Consider the following 21,874-nt stretch of genomic DNA (forward strand, 5'->3'; position numbering starts at 1 on the left):
AACAACGGCCCGCTGGGACTCGGGTCTGTCGAGCCCAGGGCAGGGCCGGGCAACCACCACCTGGCGGAGGCCGCGCCCCGGCTGCCGCCTGGAAGGTCCCCAGCCGACTTTTCTCTGAATAGAACGTTTACTGTTCTGTTCTCCTTGTATAAGGAAAAAATTGACATGCTAGTATGCGTTTTTGGGGCCGCCTTTGGTTCTTCTGACGTCTTTTGAGTATTGTGTCCTCTTGCCCACTGTTTTTCTTTTTTTTTTTAATAAACCCGTCACCTTCTAGAATGACCATTCTGCTTCTTGTTATTAAAAAATCCCGGTTTGTTTACGTTTTCTACTGGAAGAATTCAGTATTTACTAAGAATTCTGCAGGAAAAAGTTCACTCACATTTTTTTCAGCTGTAATTCAAACCAGTTCAAGCAGTTCTCTTTTGCACGGTGGCTATGTGTTAACGCTGATATATTTAACAGTGTATTTCTGCTTCTGCACTACTGTCTCTGATGCTCCTGTCTTCCGGATAGAAGCCCTGTAAATGGGTGCAAGAACTATTTTTATTCTTGGTAACTTCTGACAGTTTTAACTGTTATTAATCTGCATCTGCTAAAAATTATAAGTTCTTGTAACTGCTTTTAGGTATTTTTCCCGAACTTCTTTCATTATCCCTTTATTGCTACAATCTTACATTGCGATTTTAGTACTTCATATAGCTGAGTGGGAAGATTTTTGTTTCTTAAATAATTAGAAGCTACAAGATCTTATGGTAGACCAATTTGGAAGGGAAAGCAACCAAGTGGGGGGAAGCAAAAAAATATCTTTTTTGTCATACCTCTTTTAAATCTAATAACCAGAAGTAGCATTATGTACATTAACTTATTGTACTCACCACTTATGTGTATGTATGTACTTAGTGTACTCATCACTTATGAAATCACCACATAACAGAGAAGACAAAAAATTAAGTATTCTAAGAAGGCAAATTTTCATTTGATGGATTTGTTGATTAAGCTTTTATTTGGATATTTTTCATTTTCTTTAGTGCTTCATTTTGCTATTTACTCAGTTGTTTTATAGTTTTCTTTGAGGGCCTTTAAAGAACACCCAACTATATTTTTCTGTAGAAAATTTGGCACCTACAGCACTGGCCAAGAAGGGCGAAGGAACAAGTTAATGATTGTTCTGTACCTCCTCTGACCTTGCCCTTTGTAACCAGCAGCAAAAGTGAAAGAATTCTCTTGAGGGTTGTTTGGTTGTGGGGTTTTTTTGACTGCTCCCACTGATATGAGGCAGACTTGCATTTGTTATCAGAACAGTAAGGAAATGTGTGTTCATATCTTGGTTTTTGAAGTATGGATTACATTTCAGGCCTCTGTATACCTGTGATAGTGCTTCTGTGTCTGTTGCTATCCTCCCAGGGGGGTGAGGCACCTGCAGGGAGCTGAAGCGTTTCAGAAAATCCAGTTTACAGTCAGATGCAGAATTTCCTAGGAGAGGGAAGACGACCACTGAATCTTATTCTGTCTGCTTTCTCCTTTTTGCTGCCCTCTAATTTTTAATTCCAGGATTATATTTTACCCTCTTTGGATCTTCTGGAGTCTCCCCAATCTTGGATCCCCATGATAGTTTTAGTAAAACATCTAAATTTCAGACATTCACTGATATCAGACTCTTTCAACTTTTGATTATATTTTCATTTGGATTTCTTGGCCAAGGAATAGAATTTTTATATGTTGGGGTTTTTTAATCATAGTTTTGGAGTTGTGCATTCGTAAACCATGCTGAAGGTTATGTGAAAAAGGAAAACGTTTAACCTTTGTTTTTTCTACCAACAGGAATGTAAATATCGGAATTTGTTCTAAAGATTGGTGGAAAATAGAGATGAAACCAGTATCTCCTCTGATTAATTTGTTACAAAACTTGGTCTGATTGGATATGAATTTCTTAGGGAAAAACTATTGTAAGTATCCTTTACATTTTTTTATTTCAGGACTTAACAGTGTACAGTCCTTTACTGCTTTTTATTTTCCATAGTATGTGGTGTGTCTTGTGAGTTCTAATCCAAAATACTCTGAATAGGATGACTGAAAGTCAGGCTCCAGAAATAGCAAGATTTTTGAACATGAAAAAAAATAGCTGTGTGTGAAGGTTGAAAGTATGTTAAGACTGAACAAGGCATGCTGCAAAGCTTGAACTGAATGTCACTCCTATTGCATAAAATGTAAAATGAAGCTGCGCATACCTTGCAGTTTGTTGTCCTTCCCCTTCTATGTTTCAGAGAGTTTCTCATTAAATAGAAAGGCAAGCAAAATGTTTTCAACAGGTGCAACTTTCGTATTTCGCTTTTGATACAGTATTATAACTAGAATTAATCCCGAAGTCATCCCAATTTCCTGACAAATTTAAGATTAAAATATAGATGGTAATTCAAGAGCAATTTCTAAGTTTACAAGACGATGAGTGTTGTGTGTGCTTATCTACATATGTGTGGGTATTAAAATATATATACAAATTCACCTCACTGTTTGATGGCAAAACATTCATGCTAGTGATACCAGAAAATATTACAATGCTGCTTCTGCATCGGGCTGCAGTTAAATGAATGTGATAATAAACTTCTGACCAGTGCCACTGGGTATTAACTAGGTGGGACTGAACACCCTCGTCAGTGGGCAAGGCAGAAAATGATTGGCTCTCTGTATTTGTGTGGTTTTACAACTTTTCTTTAGAATCCAAAACTGAGTCAGCAGCTTTGCTGTGGCATTAATCATGTTGCTCTAGCTGAAGCTTTGTATCATTATGTTTGCTTAATAAAAGACACTTTCTTTTCCCATCTTTGTCTTCAATTATATTGTAAAAGGATGTAGCACTAAAAGCTGGAGCACAGCTTGTACTCAGGAAAGGAGATACATCCAAGGACACTGCAGGTTTTGCTAGGCATTTTTTACTATTGGCTATTCTACTTCATACATTTCCACTGACCAGGTAATTTTTTGCTTCTTAACCAAAAGAGCAGTAACTCAGATTTTAGGGGTTACATTTCTGTAGTGGTACACTTTATAAACACAGATTTAAACTTTTAATTTATTTATTTATTAACTCATCTGCTTCATAGTTGACAAAAGTAGCTTGCCATTTTTACTTTTACAGGGGTAGGAACTGCATAGCCCCCAAAACGTATTGCTAGACTTTCATGGATGGAAGTACACTTCAAATCGTACTAAATATAACTTCCAAGCTGTTTTCTATTAAAAGGAAAAGTTCTGGAAGTTTAGTCTCAACTTCTTGAGGAAGAACTTGAAACTAAATCAAATTCCTGTTAATAATACAGCAGTTAATGAATTTAATGTTCTAAAGTTAAAACATTAAAATAATATAGAAAGTAGATTTTTATGCTGCTTGAATTGTATGTCTAAAATGTAAGTGTGTAATATAAAAATGGATCTTCTGAAAAATTTATTCCCCCTCACATATATGGTAGTTGTAGTACTGATTTGGAAATGAACAACAGTGAGTTGTGTAAGAAACCTTTTATAAGAAGGGGAAGAGAACAATTAAGCAAATGAAGATATTGGTATGGAATGTGGAAACAGGATGGAAAAAATAATAGTCTGATTTTTCAGAAGTGCGAGGGGAGGAAAGTCAGAAACGTAAAAAATTACTCTTTCCCTACAATTTGCCTGAAAAAATGCTTACAGAATCTCAATAAGATTAAATGGCACAATTCAAGCAACCTTGTAATTAAAAATTGATAGCTAAACCATACACGTATTTCTGTACGATTTACACAAGTATAGCGCCTTTAATGAAAAATATTTCATTGTATTCCTGCTTATGCCATGAATAAAACATTCATCTTACTGAAACTGCCAGAGAAACTTGAGACTGTCAAAGTTTGCTCCTTCCTTTTTTATTGGTTTGGTTTGCTTTGGTGGGGGGTTATTTGAAGTCTTGTGATCTTGGTGTTGGCTCTCCTGATCTCTGCTTTTACCTTTTATCTTTCCATTTTTTTCTCAGTATGCTTGAGGTTTGGTAGGATTTTTTTTCCTGTGTCAGTTTGGTGGTTTTTTTGGTGGGTTTTGGGGGGTTGGTTTGTCTCCCCCTTATTTTTAGGTACTGTCATCTGTAGGCAATTCATTTCAGTGGCAGCAGCTGTCAGAAATAAACCGTTGCTTTAGAAAGGCGTTCCTGTGTCCAAATTAAAAATGCCAACATCTCTTTCACACTGTGCTTTGTACTAAACACTTAGCAAGGTGTGGTAGATATAAAAAGGTTTTCTCCAGACCTTTAGTCCTTTTTCTTCCTTGGGTACTTCGGATAACACTGATCTATACATTTATTACTGGCTCTAATTGATTATGTCTTATGTTTGACTTTTGACATCTCTGTAGGACCATTTACTTAGGCTACAACATGCCATTTTTTTCTATAGCAGCTGGTATTTACTCTTCTCATAGATAGAGCTAAAGTCCTTTCAAAGACATTTGTCTTGCAAGTTCACCAAAAAAACATTCTTTTTTTCTCTGCCCTTGGCAGATGAAAATTTGTCCCACTTTTATCTACTGAGAGCACTGTCATGAATCCATTCTTCTTGTTTATTGCTCTATTCCATACCCATATAACTTCTTCATGAAGAAAAATACAATATGAAAATAATTCTTAAAATGGTATGTTTCTATTGGCCTGGTTATGTTTATTTCTAAAATGGATAGACTGTAAAAGTGTGACTAGAGTCAAGAATTAGGAGGATTTAATAGCCTACTATAACCTTGAGCTGACTGACTTCCTATGATGATAAACCCTGATGGGTAGCTAAGTAGGACCTGTTTGAAAAGCAGACAAATGAAGCTGAGCTGATGGATTTATGTAAGCTTTGGCTCTGAATCAAAAAGCGTATAGATACATACCCTCTTTATAAAAGAAAGTAAAAAAAAAAAAAACAAACAACAAGGAGGTTTGGTTTTTTTTAAATGGCTATTGATAATTAGATATAAATACTAAGATTTGTAAGCACTTCAAATAAATTGTATGTTTCTTGTGGTTTTAATGTTTCTAGTTAGCAGCATGCACCTTCCTTGATCTAATTGCAGCTGAGCAGGCACAAAGTGAAATTAATTGAAGTGACACATGCATAATCTGGGTGTCAGCTGGTACAGTATGTTCTGTTTGATATTTACTTGGTGCACTACTCTCACATTTCAAAATTCAGTCAACAATAAACACTAACACTAGTCTCATAGTCAGCATGTCAAGTAGTAGAAGCTCCATGTTTATGTACCCTTTGGTCAGGAACACAAGGCTGTGCAAGTAGGTTACTGCCATTTCTTGTCATGTGGAAGAATTAAAAATAACTCCTTATAATGCCAGTCTGTTTTAAAATTAACGATGGAAATAGTCATGCCTAATAAAATATACTTGAAAGAGAAGCGCAGTACCTGTACTTTTCCTTTGAAGTTCAGATCTAGGTAATGCGATGATGTATTTTTGCCTAAAATCATACCTGTTAATATTTTTAAAGCTGAACTGAACATGTTTGTCTTGTGAAACCAGTGTACAATTTTGCATTTTGAGTAAGTTAACAATTTTTTTATAAATTCTTGTCTTTATTTTTTCTTCTGAAACAGTATATAAATTATATAAATATAAATAAGACTATATAAATTGGTACTTTAGCCTGAAAGTGGGCAGTGTCTTGTGAGAAATACCTTCGGATGTTTAGAAGCAGGATTAAATTTGGCTGAGCTTCTGGAAGTCTTTCAGGCTAAACCAGGCTTTGTTTACTCACTGCATGTATAAGGTATTTAATGCTTCAGTAATAGTTTAAACAATGTCCTGGGGTTTGTAAGTAAAGATGAACTTTTAACACTTCTGGACCTTCTAATTCATATGTGATAATCTGTTCAGAAGGGCTTCATTTCCATATACACAAAGTATATTCTCTGAACTTGGGTTTGCTGCTGGTATGTATTGTAAAGTCTTGTGTACACATCTTCAGTTGGTTGCTTTTTATGAATATGTGTTTCTTTGCCATAAACCATTCAAAAATCTATCTTCAGTTATTTTTCCTCTGCAGTTAATGTTTGTCCAAATGCTGATATGGTGCAAGGTGCTGGTTTAAATTATTACTCCAGTTATCTGGAGTAAGGCAACTGTTAGAAAACCTGTGTAGAAATACTATTTGTAAGCTAGTCTTAATTTTACACGTTGAACAGTTGCTTTTGACAGTTGTTTGAAATAGAAATAATTAAACTTGATGCTGCATTTAAAGTAGTGCTAATGTTGTATTTAAAGCAGTAGTTACACAGGAGGAGAGTTTGACTCAGTGCTTGGTAAATATGTTCATGTCGTCTTCTCTTAGATAAAATTATACTGAAGTGTAAACTAGCCGTATTTGGAGGGTCTGTCGTAAGGAAAAGGCTTCAAAATGTGGATGGATCATTGTTAAAGGTAGCAGGTACCTGCAAGGGATTTGTCCTGCTTCTGTCACTGTGGTATTTATACGTGTTTTTGAGAGACTTCTAGAATGATGGTTGGATCTTTCTGCTGCAAAAGATCAAGGTTAAATAATGTGGTTGATATAATTTGAAACAGTTGCTTCCTATTAAAGAATTGATCTGTGGTGATTGGACCTTCTGTCAGTACTTACTGCTCTTTTGGTCTGTGCTTTTCATGCTGTTTTCATTGTGAGAATCAAGATAGATTGCTAGATAGAGAAACCAAATGTGGCAGATATTTTGATTGCCATCGTGTTGAGGACGTAATTTTTTTTTATTCACTGTCTTAGCAAAAGGAGTATTGAAGGATTCATAGCACTGTAGAAAAAACTATTTGAAAAAGTAAAGCCACTGATCTCGATGTTCCAAGTGATGGATGCATTATGTATAGGTTTGGGGTTTTTTTTAGTTTTATACTAATGCTTATTTCCAATTATGTTTTCCCTCAATTGTTAGAACTTCCAGTACAGTGCATAGAGATTTTTATTTTTTTTTCCTGCTTCAGATACCGCTGTTGTATCTGACTGAAAGGCATTACCCTGTGATTTCCATTTCAGCTGAGGGTGGTACAGATACCGAATATTAGGTAGTTCTGTTAGTCCTTTTTTGCCTAGCATTCACAGTTAATTAAAAGTAACCAATCAAACTGGAAAATAACATTACAGTTAATTGAATATCATCTCCATCCTGATTTCTAGTATTTCAGTTTAGTCGTTGATCCTCTTAATTCCTTCTTTGTGTCTTTGCTCAAGTGTTTCCTTCTCAGTTCCTTAGTGTCATTAAAACATACACACGTCTTTCCAGGAAACACCAAGAGGATCAACAGAATAACTGGAGTAAAACTAGTAACAAACTAATTTAAGTAATAGGTTAAAACACATGCTGTTATTTCCGTTAGGAAAGTCTGTTGTATATGAGACGTACCACCTACATGGTATTTTGAGTTCTGCAGCCAGTATTTTTAAAGGTGAGAAGTTAGTCTGGGAAAAGATGAGAAAATACACAATTAAACAGTATATGTTTACAGGCACTCTGAAAATGAAGCCTGCTTTAAAGAAGTGGGGTTTTGGAATGAAATTATCGAAAAGTAGATGTTTGTCAGAATGTTCAGCTTATTTAAAAAAAAAAAAAAATTATGAGCTTTCTTAAACTTTCTGATGTTGGAGGTGGAGAGTTTTAGTGAAGAGTCCAGACAAATTTGCAGCGTGAGTATGATTTGAAGATTATCTCTGTCAGAGGGCACTGGAGAAGCTGGGCCTTACTTAAGATACAATATTTGTTCAAATTTCTTTGGTAGAATATCTTCTTTAGCTTATGAAAAATGACTTCATGTTATAATTAAGCTTTATATATATGCATCTGATATATATTAAAGTTATTTATTCTCTGTGTATATGATACTGCTGTATCAGACTTCTTTGTAAGAATGACAGACTTTAAGGTGAGCTCTGATAATGAAGCAGTGAAGTGGTGGTTAAGATGGAACATGTAGGTGGTTTACAAGAAGTGGGGGCATAATTAATTCTGTCTCTTAACTGTTTTTTAACTTCATGTAGTTGTCACTGTAATATGTGGTCACCCCATATGGCATAGGGAACAAAAAAGCACAAACCAAGAGTGATCTTTGTCTCCAGTAAATTCTTGAGAACTGTCAGGCTTGAACCTTGGTCTGCCTTTACCCCTGATTTCACTAAGGACAGGCAGGGCAAATTACATAGAATGGCTGAGTAGATTCTTTTGATTTGCTGCAGTTATTTGCAGCAGATCAGAGGGATGTGAGGGCTCTATTCTGATTTTAAAGTAAATATAAACCAGAAAAGCTAATATGTAAAAATTTAGATGGTATGAGTTGGTTTTTCACTGTTTCAGAACTCATTTCTATATAAGTAAAATATTAAAGATGTACTGCTATTCATACATTGAAAGCGTTTGCAATTTTATTTTTTCAACGGTCATTTTGAAAATGAATCAACGAAGGATATGTGGTAGGCTTTTGTTTGCCTTGTAAAAAGTCTTTTAGGCATGTGGGTAAAAAAATTAGTATGCACCTAATGGTATTTGAGTATACAAACTCAAATACAAACTATTGTATGAGTGCAGTGTGGTAGTAATGGTGATTGATCTATGAGGTCACTTGAGATCTTTACAGAAACAGTCCTAGAGGATTTAAAATAAGATTTTAAAAGGAAATAAACATGAACTTTTAAACTCTTGTAATAAAACCTGATTGTTTTCAATATACATATGTATATTAAATACATGTATTGTGACAGCTTTCATATTACTACCTGTAATTACTGATTTTATTTTTTTTTCCCTTCAAAGTCAAAGCAAGCATATAGGTTAGATTTGTAGGTCAGTCAATGTAATTTATTCAGAAGCTATTTTTGAATTTGCTAAGCTAAAACAGAAGACCACAGTATAATTTCTAGTGTCATTGCATTAGTCATGAACTGACTTCCAGAAGGAATTAAAGTTGGTGCACAGAAGTAGTTTTGTATCCATGATTATGTGAAGCAAGCATGCTGCCTGTCTAATGTCATGTTTTCTCAGCCTGCTTATAGGTTAATTATCTTTGTCATCTTGGCAAAGGATGGAGCGATCCTGCAACATATAGTAATTTTAATTTTCCCCTCCCCCTTCTGAACTTTAAGAAGGGTTTTGTCCTTCCTGTAGAAGCTAAATCTGGTATTATATAAGCAATTATGACAATTATAACATTTCTATTGACCTTACAGAAAGTATAATCAATATTAATGCAGGTGTTGAGGAAGGAGCATATTGAGGAAGCTAGATTTTTGCCTGATGGTTTACCTTATAAAGGTGAGGATATGTTGCAGTATCCATATAGAAGATGGAAAAAGACAGTTCAAATAAATACATAGTCTGTTCTTCCTTATATGCATTTCTTTCTGATAATTGCTGAATTATTATTGCTTTGTATTAACAAGTCCATTTGGGCAGTCTCATAATAGTTCAACAATAAAGGAGTAAGTTTGAGATGTGTATCATCAGTAGCCTGTGTTTTACCCACGACTTTTTAAGTCAATATCACTGCACTTGTGAGGACAGAGATGAATTTTTTCTCTGCTCTGACTTCATCCATCTTGGGCTGAAGGTGATGACTGTGTCAGTTTGTGGTTCTTGCACAGTACCTGCAGGAACCAAGTAGCTTGTTTTCATCCTCATGACAGAAGGGGCTTGTTTGTGTGCTCTTAGCAGCCTTCTAGTGCAGAAGGGTGCAGGGCAGGACTAGCAGTCGGTACTGGAAAAGTGTAGGCAGGAATAGGAATGTGGGACAGGTGGTAGGGAGGATGAGGTTCCTTCAGGGAAAGAAGGGAGGAAAGGTGAGGTGTTGGTAGAGGCGCAGGAACTTTTGATAGAGAGTGTAGGCAGGGCATGGGAAAGTGGAAGCAGTGTACTGGGCATGAATGCGGGTGCTGGGTAGTCCGAGATGCTGACCTTAAAAGCAAAGCACAGCACTTTGGTAAAATGCCCCAGTGAAACATCTGATAGTTTATTTTGTGAGATATTTTGCCAAAAAGAAAACTATGATGTATGCCTTCATAACATAAATCCAAAGGCTTTTTTCTTTTTGATCTTTTTGATACCAATTGATGCCCATCTGTAATAGGCATGGCATGGTGGTCATGGCCTGTTGGAGAACGGCTTGCAGAGAGCAAGGCCATGGCTCCCTGCAGGAGCTGGTCGGCCATAGCTCCCTGCAGAAGTCAGTCCCAGCCACCTGAGGTAAACAAAGCAAAGAACCCAGTGTACAGTTATGTGAACAAGGATGGAGATCCAGGGCTCAGTTGTGCTAGTGAGGACAGTTGTGAGAACACAGAGATAAGTTGGGGCGCACTACGACCTTGGGGGGTGAAGAGAAGCAGCCCTGGGAGAGAAGCAGGTTTACAGCAAGAAAGATGTTTATGCATACCAGAAATGCCACAAGGGGCTGGTGTATTTTAATGTGATCTTTTGAATGTACCCAATGGCTGAGACATTATAATGTAGTTTCTTGAATGTATCCATTAGAGTTGCAAGTAGTGTATTGTAGACTGCTTATATAAGGTGTGATTTCTTTCCATAAGGTGGAAGCTCGCTCTATCATTCACATTGAATCGGCTGCTTGCTTCCTCCGCCCACCGCAATGGCCTTCATATAGGGAGAAATAAAGATAGTTGTGTTTTGGAACTGTGCTGTAAAATCTTGCAAATGTGGTCTGGAATAGATCAGTATTTTAAATTCAGTAACTTCTCATTTCAGGTTCAGAAGTTTTTTGGCAGGGTTTTGCTAGAGCTTTTGTTAAATATTTTATTCATTTCAATCTTGCAATGCTTACTTGTTTTTTTTTAAGAAGTAGACCATGCTTTAAAGCTATAAAAGTACAAATCTGTGTGTTTTCCAGGTAAATTTTTATTGACCTGTAAAAACTTTGTGAGCTTCTTGCCTTTCTTTACAGTTTTGGGGGGTTTTTTATTTTGTTATGGTGTTTGCCTCTGCATGGCAGGGGAGGCAAGAGGCAAGTAAGGGTGAAATGGAAAGGAAGAGGACGAGACATTATTTTAATACATAAAGGATGGGTAGTTTAATACAGCCTGTTTCTAGGCTTGCATATGGGTATGATCTATTCTTCTGTCTGTGAAATTAAAACATTTATTCTTTGTTTAGGAAATCTGAAAGGAGAGCCCTACTTATGAAGAGATGACGTGTAAAGTCCCAGATAGCTCGGAAGCTTGTGCCACTCCGGACACTGACCATGGCCAGGAATGGGCACAGGAATGCTACCGACTGGGAACTTTCGTTGAATTTCCACTTGGTTGCCCGGTTTCAGCCTTAGCACTAGCACGAGCTGGCTTTGTTTATACTGGAGAAGGCGACAAAGTCAAGTGCTTCAGTTGTCGTACAACTATTGAAGGATGGGCACCTGGGGATTCTGCAGTTGAGAGACACAAAAACCTTTCCCCAAATTGCAAATTTGTTATTGAATCTACTTTTCTGGAAAATAACATACATCCTCTTGCCCAGAACTACCAGCATAGAACTGAAAATGGTTCCAGCAATTCAGCCCTCCCGTGTGCTCTGGATGACCCATCTGATGTGGAGGCAGATTACCTTTTGAGAACTGGGCAGGTTGTGGATATGTCAGATAATCTGTATCCGAAAAACCCTGCTATGTGCAGCGAAGAGATGAGATTAAAGTCTTTTTATAACTGGCCCCTCAATGACCAGTTGACACCACAGGAATTAGCTAATGCTGGATTCTATTATACAGGTGTTGGTGATCAAGTGGCATGTTTTTGTTGTGATGGGAAATTGAAAAACTGGGAACCCAGTGACAGAGCTTGGTCAGAACACAAGAGGCATTTTCCCAAATGCTTTTTCGTCCTGGGCTGGGACATTGGAAATGTTCCAAGTGAATCTATTTCTGCTGAGTTTGGGAGAAGTGGTCTGAACAATGCACAGCATCCACGGAATCCATCTATGGCAAAATATGGAACACGTTTACAAACATTTTTAACTTGGATATATCCTGTTGACAAGGAGCAACTTGCTGAAGCTGGGTTCTATAGCATAGGTAAGGCAGACCTTAAAATGCCTCCTGTCTCTTACAGAGAAATTTTATGAGTGTCTTTTAATGAAAAAAAGGTGGGTTTTTATTCTAATATGGAATGGTTTGTCAGAATTTATTTATTCCATAAACTACTTTTCATAGTTCTTGTGTAAAATGATAAACATGATATCACATATTTTTAATATCTAAGTATAAACTTGGTCATAAATTCATTTTTAACAGTAAAACATAAAAGTGTGTTTTCCTTGTCTGCTAAAACCCTTATAATATATCTTTCACAATGACAATTACTGAAGTTAATTTATTTTTTTTTTTAATGAAGTGCTGTCCTCCAGCTATCTACCTTAGGTCTAGCTAGTGGGCTTGGGGCCCGTACAGAAGCCTATGAATAAGACAATCCATGCATTGCCATTTTATTTAGTTAACACGTTTGCATTATAGCATTGGGACACCCAAAACTAGCAAATACCATTACTACTACTGTAAAAGCTTTATGAAGACAGTGACTCTATTGGAAGAGCTTTAACTTTTAGACATGAAGTATTTGACATGGATAAGCTTCCAACGTATTTGTGCATTGGTTTCTCAATTAGATTGAATTGCACAGTGCTGTTAAAGCATGTTTCATCTTTGAAATTCTTCACTGAGAGATGCTGTATGAGTGCAAAATGTTGCTCTTACTAGGTGTGATAGGTCCACGTTGCCATTGTCCCTCCCCCACCCTCGGACACAAGTAGGGTACAAACCCGGGTTAAAATAAGAAATTTAATACAACAGTGTAATAAACAATCTGAACAACAACAGTAGCAATGATAACAACAATAAACAGCAATAACAGTAAGCAAGACAAATGATATACAGAGAAATACCGCAGTGGTTACAGACAGCTCGCTCGCATGCTTCCCATCACCAAAGCCACAAATGAAAAAGTTCCCGCGCTGCTGCACCAGGACCTGAAGTCAGCATGGTATGAATAACCCGGCTGGAGATCCCTCCCCCCTCTCTGCTGGGGAAACTTAACCCTATCCTAGCTGAACCAGGACACTAGGTCACGAAGAAAAGGGGATTATCTGGGTTAATTTCTTGCTCTCATCTTAATTGGCTTCTCTCTTAGTAGCTCTCAGAACTTTTTAATCTAGTTCCATTTGTTTTACTTGTGGCCATAAATAAAACCTTTGATATGTTCTTGTATGGGTGATATACATGCAATATTTGTATCCAGTAGAACTGTTTTTGTTGATTTCTTCTTGAATTCCTAAAAGTACCTTGTCACAGCCAAGTGAAATCTGTATTGTGGAGGGGCACTACATGGGCACCAGCTTATCAGACCTGATGGCTGCTTATGAAAATTGGTTAGTGTGGCCTTAGAATGATTTAGGTCAGTAGGAAAAAATCTGTCCATACCCCCTCTCATTTCAGTAAACACAATATTTCTGTTTCTGGTGCAGTCTTTGATTACAGTAGGCATGGTGCTAGAAGAGAGAGAATGCAATTTCTCCTAACATCTCAGTCCGTTATGCTACTGCTCTGTAGAGCCTGTAAATCTTAATGGTGGAGGACCAAAAAGGCACATATACATCCTTAATTCTTTGTGGTAGACTACTTCATGGCTTGTTTGCCAGTTAATTGACCTACTTGATAACAGATTATTTTTAGCTTTTGTTTTTTATCTGCATAATTACTTGCTAAAATAAAATTCAGAATATTTCATATACCTCTTACTTTGTATTTTTTTTAAGCTCAAGTCCCTCCTGAACATGCTTCAAATCATGTATATTATGTCCTCCTTGCAAATGGAATTATTTTTAGTTACAGTTGCTAATCAAATACTTAATAATGTAACATTTTAGTCGAGAACTTATGCCTACTATAAGTATATAACTTTATTCTTGTGCATTTCCTCAGGTAATGGTGATCATGTTGTGTGTTTCCACTGTGGTGGAGGATTGCAAGAATGGAAGGAAAATGAAAACCCATGGGATCAGCATGCCAAATGGTTTCCTGGGTAAGGTAGTTTATTACTGTTTTCTTGTTGCATGTCTGAGTCTTATTTGCAATATGTTATGTTTTAATGACAGAGCATACTAATAAAGGTTGCAGAAAGTTAACTATGGCTTAATGTTGTTTAGATTTATGAAAATAACTGATTTTTTTTTTTTAGTTGCTCTCCTTCACTTCTTCTTACTTCATTTTTGTCACTTAGGCAACAAAGGAATATCGGTTATCTTCCATGGTTTATATTTTTCCTTTTCAATAAGTAGAAAAGATTTAAGGAATATTTTGCATGGGGTCCTTATTTTTCTTGTTCCATCTGTTCTGCCTTCTGTAGTCCTTCCGTTATATGTGTAATCATCAACGTAGGCTTTAATGTTGTATTGGAGGCCTCAAAAGAGGACATTAACCTCATGTCATCTTTGAGAGGTAGGAGAGAGTTCTTCTAAAGTGGTTGGGAAAGAGAAGTAAACCTCAAGAAGTTGAGGGCAGAAGTAACTTACTAAAGGTGATCAGTCTGAATAGTTACCCTGAAACTGTACCTTCTGAATAACTTTACTTCTAAGTCAGCATCATTTGTATGTCAGCTTGTTTGTAGGAATTACTAAAGGGAAGAGAAGATTTCTGTCTGGACTTAACTGATGTCTCTGCTAGCAGAATCATAAAGTTTTGTGAATACTTATCTGATATTTTTTTTTTTTCCCCCTCATTATCCAAGTGCTACATTCTAATGGTAATTTTAATAGTTTCATACATGCCAGAGTTTGTAACTTATGTTAGGATACAAAATAATTAAACTTCCCCGTCAGGGTGCAAACAAACCTAAAAAAGTTAATAGTGATATTGAATTAAAAACATACGTCTGCATAATTTTAAAGAATTGAGGATTCCAGACCCAGAAGTATTTTTTAGACAAACTGCTAATTTTGTCTAAGATCTGCTATGAGGAAAGGAGGAGGAATGGTATATGACTTAGTGTTTCTTACAGGTGGGTGAAAGCTGTCCAAGTACAAAGACTTAGTTACATTGATTTTATCAACGTTATACAAGTATCATATGCATTAGCTGCCAAATTTGTCCCTGTGGTGAAAGGCTCTCTAGAAGCTGGAAGTTAGTATTTATGCATTAGGTGATCCTTTTTTTTTAGTAGTGGCTGGCAGCTTTCAGTTATTAGTCTCTGCCACTTGAAAGAGATGCCATTCCAAATTTTTGCCTTGGTGCAGTGATTGGTTAAGATGCATTTTCTTTCTAAGGTTCACTCCTTGTATAGGTTTGATTTTGGTTTAGATTGCTTAAATTATGTCAGATTTTATTAGTTCCTCTCAGATCATTAACTGTCTTACATGGAGTTTTTGTTTGCACATCAACTTCAGCAGCAGTGTGTCAGTCTTGCAGAAGGCTTTCTGCATCCATGAACTGCTGAAGGTGAAGAACTGCTGAAGCTAGAGAACCATTGTCGAGGAGTTATGGCACTCCTTAAATCTTCTGGTGGGGAAGAGCTCTGCCCAGTGACTTGGACTGGTTGGAAAATAATAGGAAGAAAAGCATTTAAGACACCTGTCTGACCAGTGACTGCTTTTATTTGATTGCAAAAGACTAAAAGAACCAACATTTTAACATTTGTTTTTCATTGGTGTCTTTGCTGTTATAAACCTGTGGCATCAGCTGTCATGGCACACAACTCTTTAGCTTTCCATTTCACCAAAAATATTAGAAAGATAAGTACTGCTGAAGTGATTAAGATGTTTCTAGAAACATTCAAGTGACATTACTGATGTTGTCTAAACATTTAGACATTTCAAAAGCAATCATTCTGTATAATGTAGGAAATGTATTGAAGCTTTTCAAAGTTATGTAGTCAATTTTTGTTTGCTGCTTATGCAGTTCTATTATAACTAAATATTTTCATTTATAGGTGCATGTTTGTGAAAAAGGAAAAAGGGATAGAATTTATAAATAATGTTCATTTAAGAGACGGATGTAGGGACTCAACAGTAAGTGTCTTGCTTATTAATCAAATACCATTTTGTTAAAATAGAAAACAATCTTAATGTAACTTTCATATGAAGTTACTCTTCTAATTATCTGCTTATTATTTATCCTCCTGCTGCTTCTTTCATCGGCAGAAAGTGAAAGACATCAGAGTATGTTATGGTTCTGTCATTCATGGTTTTATAGAGCTCACAGTTCTCCTTAGCTGGGTTATGGATCACAGATAGGGTCCCTTTTATATGTTGTATATTTGGTACTGAACAAGTACTATTTGTTTTATAGCCTGGGAACCTAAAGCTTATGATTAATAATTTCAGATAATTTTTCTTTTCTTGTTGGTAGAGCATTGTTAAACTTGTATGCAGTTACTAAAAAGTAAAACTGATGTTTTACAATTCTTCCATAGACTCACAATCAAATACATACAATTATAGCAAATATGGGTTAAATTGAAAACATAATTATATGAAAGATACAACAAAACATTGATCCCTTTTCAGTTGTTCAGAGCAGATTTAATAGTCTTAATCAATTAAATAACTGAGATCAAATAGCTACTTTCTGTCTTGTAACTGTATAGGTTTCTTTTCACCTTCTCCAGAATTGTAATTTTGTCTGTTTATATTTCACTTTTAGACAGAAGCTGCTGAAGGGACAATACTTCCTAAAGGTATCTGTTTAGAAAAAAATCCCAAACACTCCCCCTATTTTGGAATATCTGTATTTGTGTGTATAGTGAAGGAAATGGTTAATTTAAAAAATAACCCTATTACATTTTTAAGTAAAGCATGACAGGCAGATTGTTGGACGATACTCTTCCATTGCTTCTAAAGAACTGCAGAGTGAATTTTATTTCTCTTAGGGGAAATTTAATCATGGTTGGATAAATATTGTAAAGTAAAGGTTGTAAACCATGAAAGAAATGCGTATAGGATGCAGTCTTATTTTTTTATAGCTACTAAGTGTGCCTCAAGTATTGAATTAGTAGTGCTGTGGGATGAATGTTAAAGAATACTGAAATGAAACAATCATTGCCTTTCATGAGGCAGGAAGAGTTGGTCTGTTAAATGGCGAGGACTAGGAAGCTGAGAAAGCTTAAATAGCTTGTTGTGTGTTCCAGTATTACACATTCCTGCAATGTTTTTTGCAAATACCAAGCAATAAAAAAGACAAGACAGTTCGAGGGGTGGTGGGAAGACAGTCAAGCAACTTCATCCCAGGGAATGATAGCTGTTGCTAATAGGAGTGATTACACAAAACCTATTTTAGAAAATCTCTCACATGCTGCTCGTTTATGAGAGTGAAAATTAGGCTAAGAAGTTTTGCTCTTTGAACAGCCTTCTTAAGTAAAGAAGAAATTAGTCATTTACATGTAGTAGAAGAACTGGAAATAGGGCACACTGCTAACAAATCTATTCAAAAAATTACATTGAGAAGATGAAGGGGGAGGTCTAGCAAACTGAAAAATGGTTTCCCAAAGTAGTGTTGTGTCTTATTGTGGATAGGCTTGCTTGCTTGCTGGTGGTGCTGTGTTTTGGGTTTGTAAATTCAAATTTTTTTTTTTTTTTTTTTTTTTTTTTTTTTCCTTCCCTTCCCTGAACTGAATTAAAAGTAATGTAATGCTACCAAATACATATCTATTCTGCCTTGGAATTTTGGAATTTTTTTCAGTTAACATTCATTTATGGAATTTCTGATGTTAATTATATAAGACATTTTATTTAAGAAGATGAAGTAGTTGATTTGAATAGCAAATCTTGGAGGATTACTGTATTATAAGTAGATGAAGGAAGGCTGGGAAAGCTAGGGTGAAAGACATCTCAAAACTACAGTTTTGAGTGTTTTGACGATGTGGCTTTTACAACCAGCAAAATTCTCAAATCAGAAACACAGTTGCTTTGGCTAGATATTTGCAAAGGTGTCTTAGAGTACTGTAGTGAATACTGTCTGATAATCAGATTAATCGTTGTTAATTGTTGTTTTGTTTTTTTTAATTTCTTGTTTTAGTTGATCTCTTACAGAATCCTTTGGTACAAAGTGCCATAGACATGGGTTTCAGTTGGTCTGAGATTAGGAACACCATGGAAAAGAGATTGCAGATGTCTGGAGAAAGTCACACACACATCTGTTGAGGCTCTGGTAGCAGACTTAAGTGCTCAGAAAGAAAATAAAAGGGAAGAAGAATCAATTGAAATCCCAGTTGGGCAAGATGAGCTTATTCAGTTACAAAACCTCTGTGTGTACTTTCATATCAGCTTTTTAGTCTGTGAAATATAGCTTATTGTTATGTGTTTATTCTACTCTCTGATTTAAGTCTTACCTGAGGTGAAGTTACAGTAGTGTAATTTAAAATTCAAGAGATTTCTTTTTGGACATATAAAAAAAAAAGTTGAACAAAGAGGCTGTTAAAATATTTGAGTATAGCAGCATTTGTAAATATAATCTATAAAATAAGTAGAATTATTTCAATATTATACACTTCTGAGGGATTAATAGTCTAGTGTGCTTCTGGGAAAGGAATGCTAATAACTAAAAAGCCAAATTTATTATGATAGTGTCATTTAAAAATAAAAACAAGAATAACTAAATGTGGGGACTCTGATGGCAAAATGAAACAGACACAGCAACATACTATCAAATACTCAGTATGCTCAAAATAAAAAGATCTTAGTAGGGGATTGTTTATTTTTCAGTATAAAATTTTGCATGGGATAGAAGCACTTTCCTTCTTGGACAGTATGAAAAAAGTGTACTTCTAGATGGTTTTTATTTTCAACTATGTGCATTCCAGCTATCCTGGGACATGCAAGTTACGCTCAGAAAGCTGGTGTGACACACTCTGCAGATAGACCCAAACCAAGATCTCTAACTCAGGAGACTTGCAGTTTAAGACAAGCATATGAGCGAATTCACAGGGAGGGAAAAAGACTATCTGGTTGGCATGATAGGCAGAGATCTTACCAGCCCACACTTTTTAATAAGATTTTTAATGGACATTATGGGGAAAAAAACTTGCAATCAAGATGGACATCATTTTTGTGGCTGGCTGTGCAGAGCTTTTCCCCAAGTGGCAGAGGAAGGTGTTTGAAGTTTGCACTTTCACATGGGGTATAACTGGAATAAAAAGAGCTCATGTACAATGCAAAATTGATTCTTTCTGCATTACAAATTTTTAAGCTTTTGAAGTATGGGCATTTTGAAAATGGAGGCAGGGAAGGAAATCACATCCTCATTCTTTTCACTGGGGGGGGGGGGGAAATCCAAATTACTTAATCAGTATCAACGAGCCTTTCTTTCACCTTCTGTACAAGTTTTGGGAAAGTTATCAATGGGAAGTCTGTGAAAAGAATGGTTCCTGATTGAAATATGCATATCCTAAATTCTATAGATATTTCAAGCTCTTGCAGATATAGATAGCTGAATTCCCTTCTTTCATTGGCCTGGGATATGTAATAAGATGTGGGGTGGGGGTGGGAAGAGGATTTTATGCTGCAGCTTGGTTTACTATCTCGTGATTTATTTTTTTTTCTTTTTAAAGGTGTGACCTCTAAATCATATGAAGAAAACATTGTACTTGTGTGTAAAGAAAAAAAAAATCAATGTCACTATGTTAACTTCTTTTTATGTGTTTATTTTACTTAGATCTCAGTACTGAAGAGAAGTTAAGACGCTTGCAGGAAGAAAAGCTTTGTAAAATCTGTATGGCTAAAGATATATCAGTTGTCCTCATTCCCTGTGGTCACCTAGTTGCCTGTAAGGAATGTGCTGAAGCACTTAATGAATGCCCTCTGTGTCGTACAAGTATTATGAAAAGGCAGGAAATTTTTATGTATTAGTGAAATAAACAGCATTGTGGATGCAAATGTTTCCTGCTTTATTGCTTTAAATGTGTAATGTAATGTAAAAAATGCATTTAATTTCAGGATGTAATCATATGGCAGTAGTTAGATTTTTCTGCTGTCAAACTCTACATACATTTTAAAATTATTTTCCTTAAGTGAATTTTTTTGTCTGTAAAAGTCAGTATTGAAAGGCAAGTATATACATTCTGTAACATCAATTCATAGACCTGATTTGGGAAAGCCTAAGTAATGCAAAGCCTTATTTATTCAATCATTCCTTTGCTTCACTTTGGTAGGACTCTTACACTGAAGTATATGCAAATATAGTTGTATAAAGAGTCTGGCCCTATATTACATTTGTAAATAACAAGTGTTTTTAAAAAATTATTATATACATGTATATTATATCTGAGAATTTATCTGCTCAAAAATGTTATGTAAGATTGAAAATGTTATCTTATTTCTGTAACTTTGGTTGTAACATAATTCAGAGAATATGCGTAAACCTGCTGCTGTAATATTTCACCTTATGTTTGCTACTGATACCTTGTAGAGTTTGTTTTGATCTGTAATTCCTGTCTCGATTATTTTTTTTTTACTGATTTAGATGTATAAATTGGCTTCAGTAAACTGGTTTTAGCCATCCTTTTTTCACAAAAATACCTCTGTATATAAAATATACATTAATTTCATTCCTTAAAGGAGAACTCAACAGAAATGAAGGAGTTTTTATGTACTTTGTGCCCTTCATGAAAGGTGTGGTCTCATTCAAACCTACCCTACACAAGGTGTTGTTTGATTTTTTTTTTTCTCTTGTGTTTTTTAACATTTAGCATTATCCTAACTTGTTCATCTGCTAATACTTTGTAGTGTTTCTGTTCATTTGTCTTTTTTTTCATAAGAGAAGCTTAAACTGTCTCCATGAAAATGCTTTCTTCTTCTTAATTCACCAGTAATGCTAGAAATCTTTCCTTTTTGTTCTTGTCAGTTTGCAGCATTTAAAGTAAAAAGTTTGGAACTCTTCTAGTGAGAGTCACCTTAAAATACTTAAACTATTTCTTGCTGGACTGATGCTCAGTTCTTCAGTTTAAAAAGTATGAGGTTTGTATTTAATTACACCTGGTTTATGGTCACTCTAATTATGTGACTTCCTTATTTTGTGGAGCTACTAATATATTCTGTGTATATATTTTTATCTTTGAGTCTTAAATACTAAGAGATTTAGAATATACAGAATATAGTTTTTCACATCATGGAAGTTTTAAATCCAGTACACAGAAATTTAATGTCTACTTTTTATATTTTTTTAAATAAGCACTGTAATTATATACTGGTGTAATGTTACAAATATTTAAAATAAAGTCCAACCCAATTGTTCTTGGATCAACCTATTTGATTCTCACATTAAAAAAAAATCATAACAGAAGGTTGCTTTCTGTTGCTTTTTTTGTGTTGTAACTCAACTCTTATTAATTTAACCTCAGTGGTTTTAGTTTGAGAGGAAATAAAATCTATTGTTTGTATAAATTAAAGCTCATTAATGGTACAATTAAAATGTTAATTTTGCTATTTTTTATAATACTTTAGGATTTCATTCTTAGGAATACCTGATGACTAGAAATATATAAAGAATTCAGCCCAGAAAGGTTTTATTTTGTCTTTTTGTGCCTTTGTGAAGAGTTTAGTGTGTCAGGTAATTCAAGCATATGGGGATTTTTCAGGAGAGATAGGGACTGGCAATTCTGACAGGCTCTCTTCTACCTCCCAATTTCATTTGCAGGGAGTGTTTTCTGTACTTTTCAAGGGAAATTTAAGGGGGGGGTGTGGGGGGTGTGTTTGCCTATGAGCTGGTGTATCTTGCCTGAAATAGCTTGTTTAGTTAATGTTGCAAACCGTGTTATGCTGACTTGCTCAAGCAGATGGCTTGTTACCTAACCTTGACCCAAGTCATGTGAGGGAGACTATCTGGGTGAGCTGAATCCAACTTCCA

The 21,874-nt window shown here is 35.6% G+C and overlaps 1 protein-coding gene across 1 annotated transcript; it reads left to right on the forward strand.

The window, feature by feature from the left end:
• Window positions 1-88: 88 nt before the first annotated feature.
• Window positions 89-20,791, forward strand: XIAP (X-linked inhibitor of apoptosis). Its single transcript, XM_026848572.1, is given in 9 exon segments — window positions 89-555; window positions 1,825-1,949; window positions 11,155-12,061; window positions 13,964-14,063; window positions 15,966-16,044; window positions 16,679-16,712; window positions 18,050-18,156; window positions 18,158-18,278; window positions 19,685-20,791. Coding segments are annotated over 7 exon segments (1,509 nt in total). The 5' UTR covers window positions 89-555; window positions 1,825-1,949; window positions 11,155-11,187; the 3' UTR covers window positions 19,879-20,791.
• Window positions 20,792-21,874: the final 1,083 nt, after the last annotated feature.

Source organism: Athene cunicularia, assembly GCF_003259725.1.
Source record: "Athene cunicularia isolate RWA chromosome 4 unlocalized genomic scaffold, athCun1 chr4_part3, whole genome shotgun sequence".
NCBI classification, from domain to species: domain Eukaryota; kingdom Metazoa; phylum Chordata; class Aves; order Strigiformes; family Strigidae; genus Athene; species Athene cunicularia.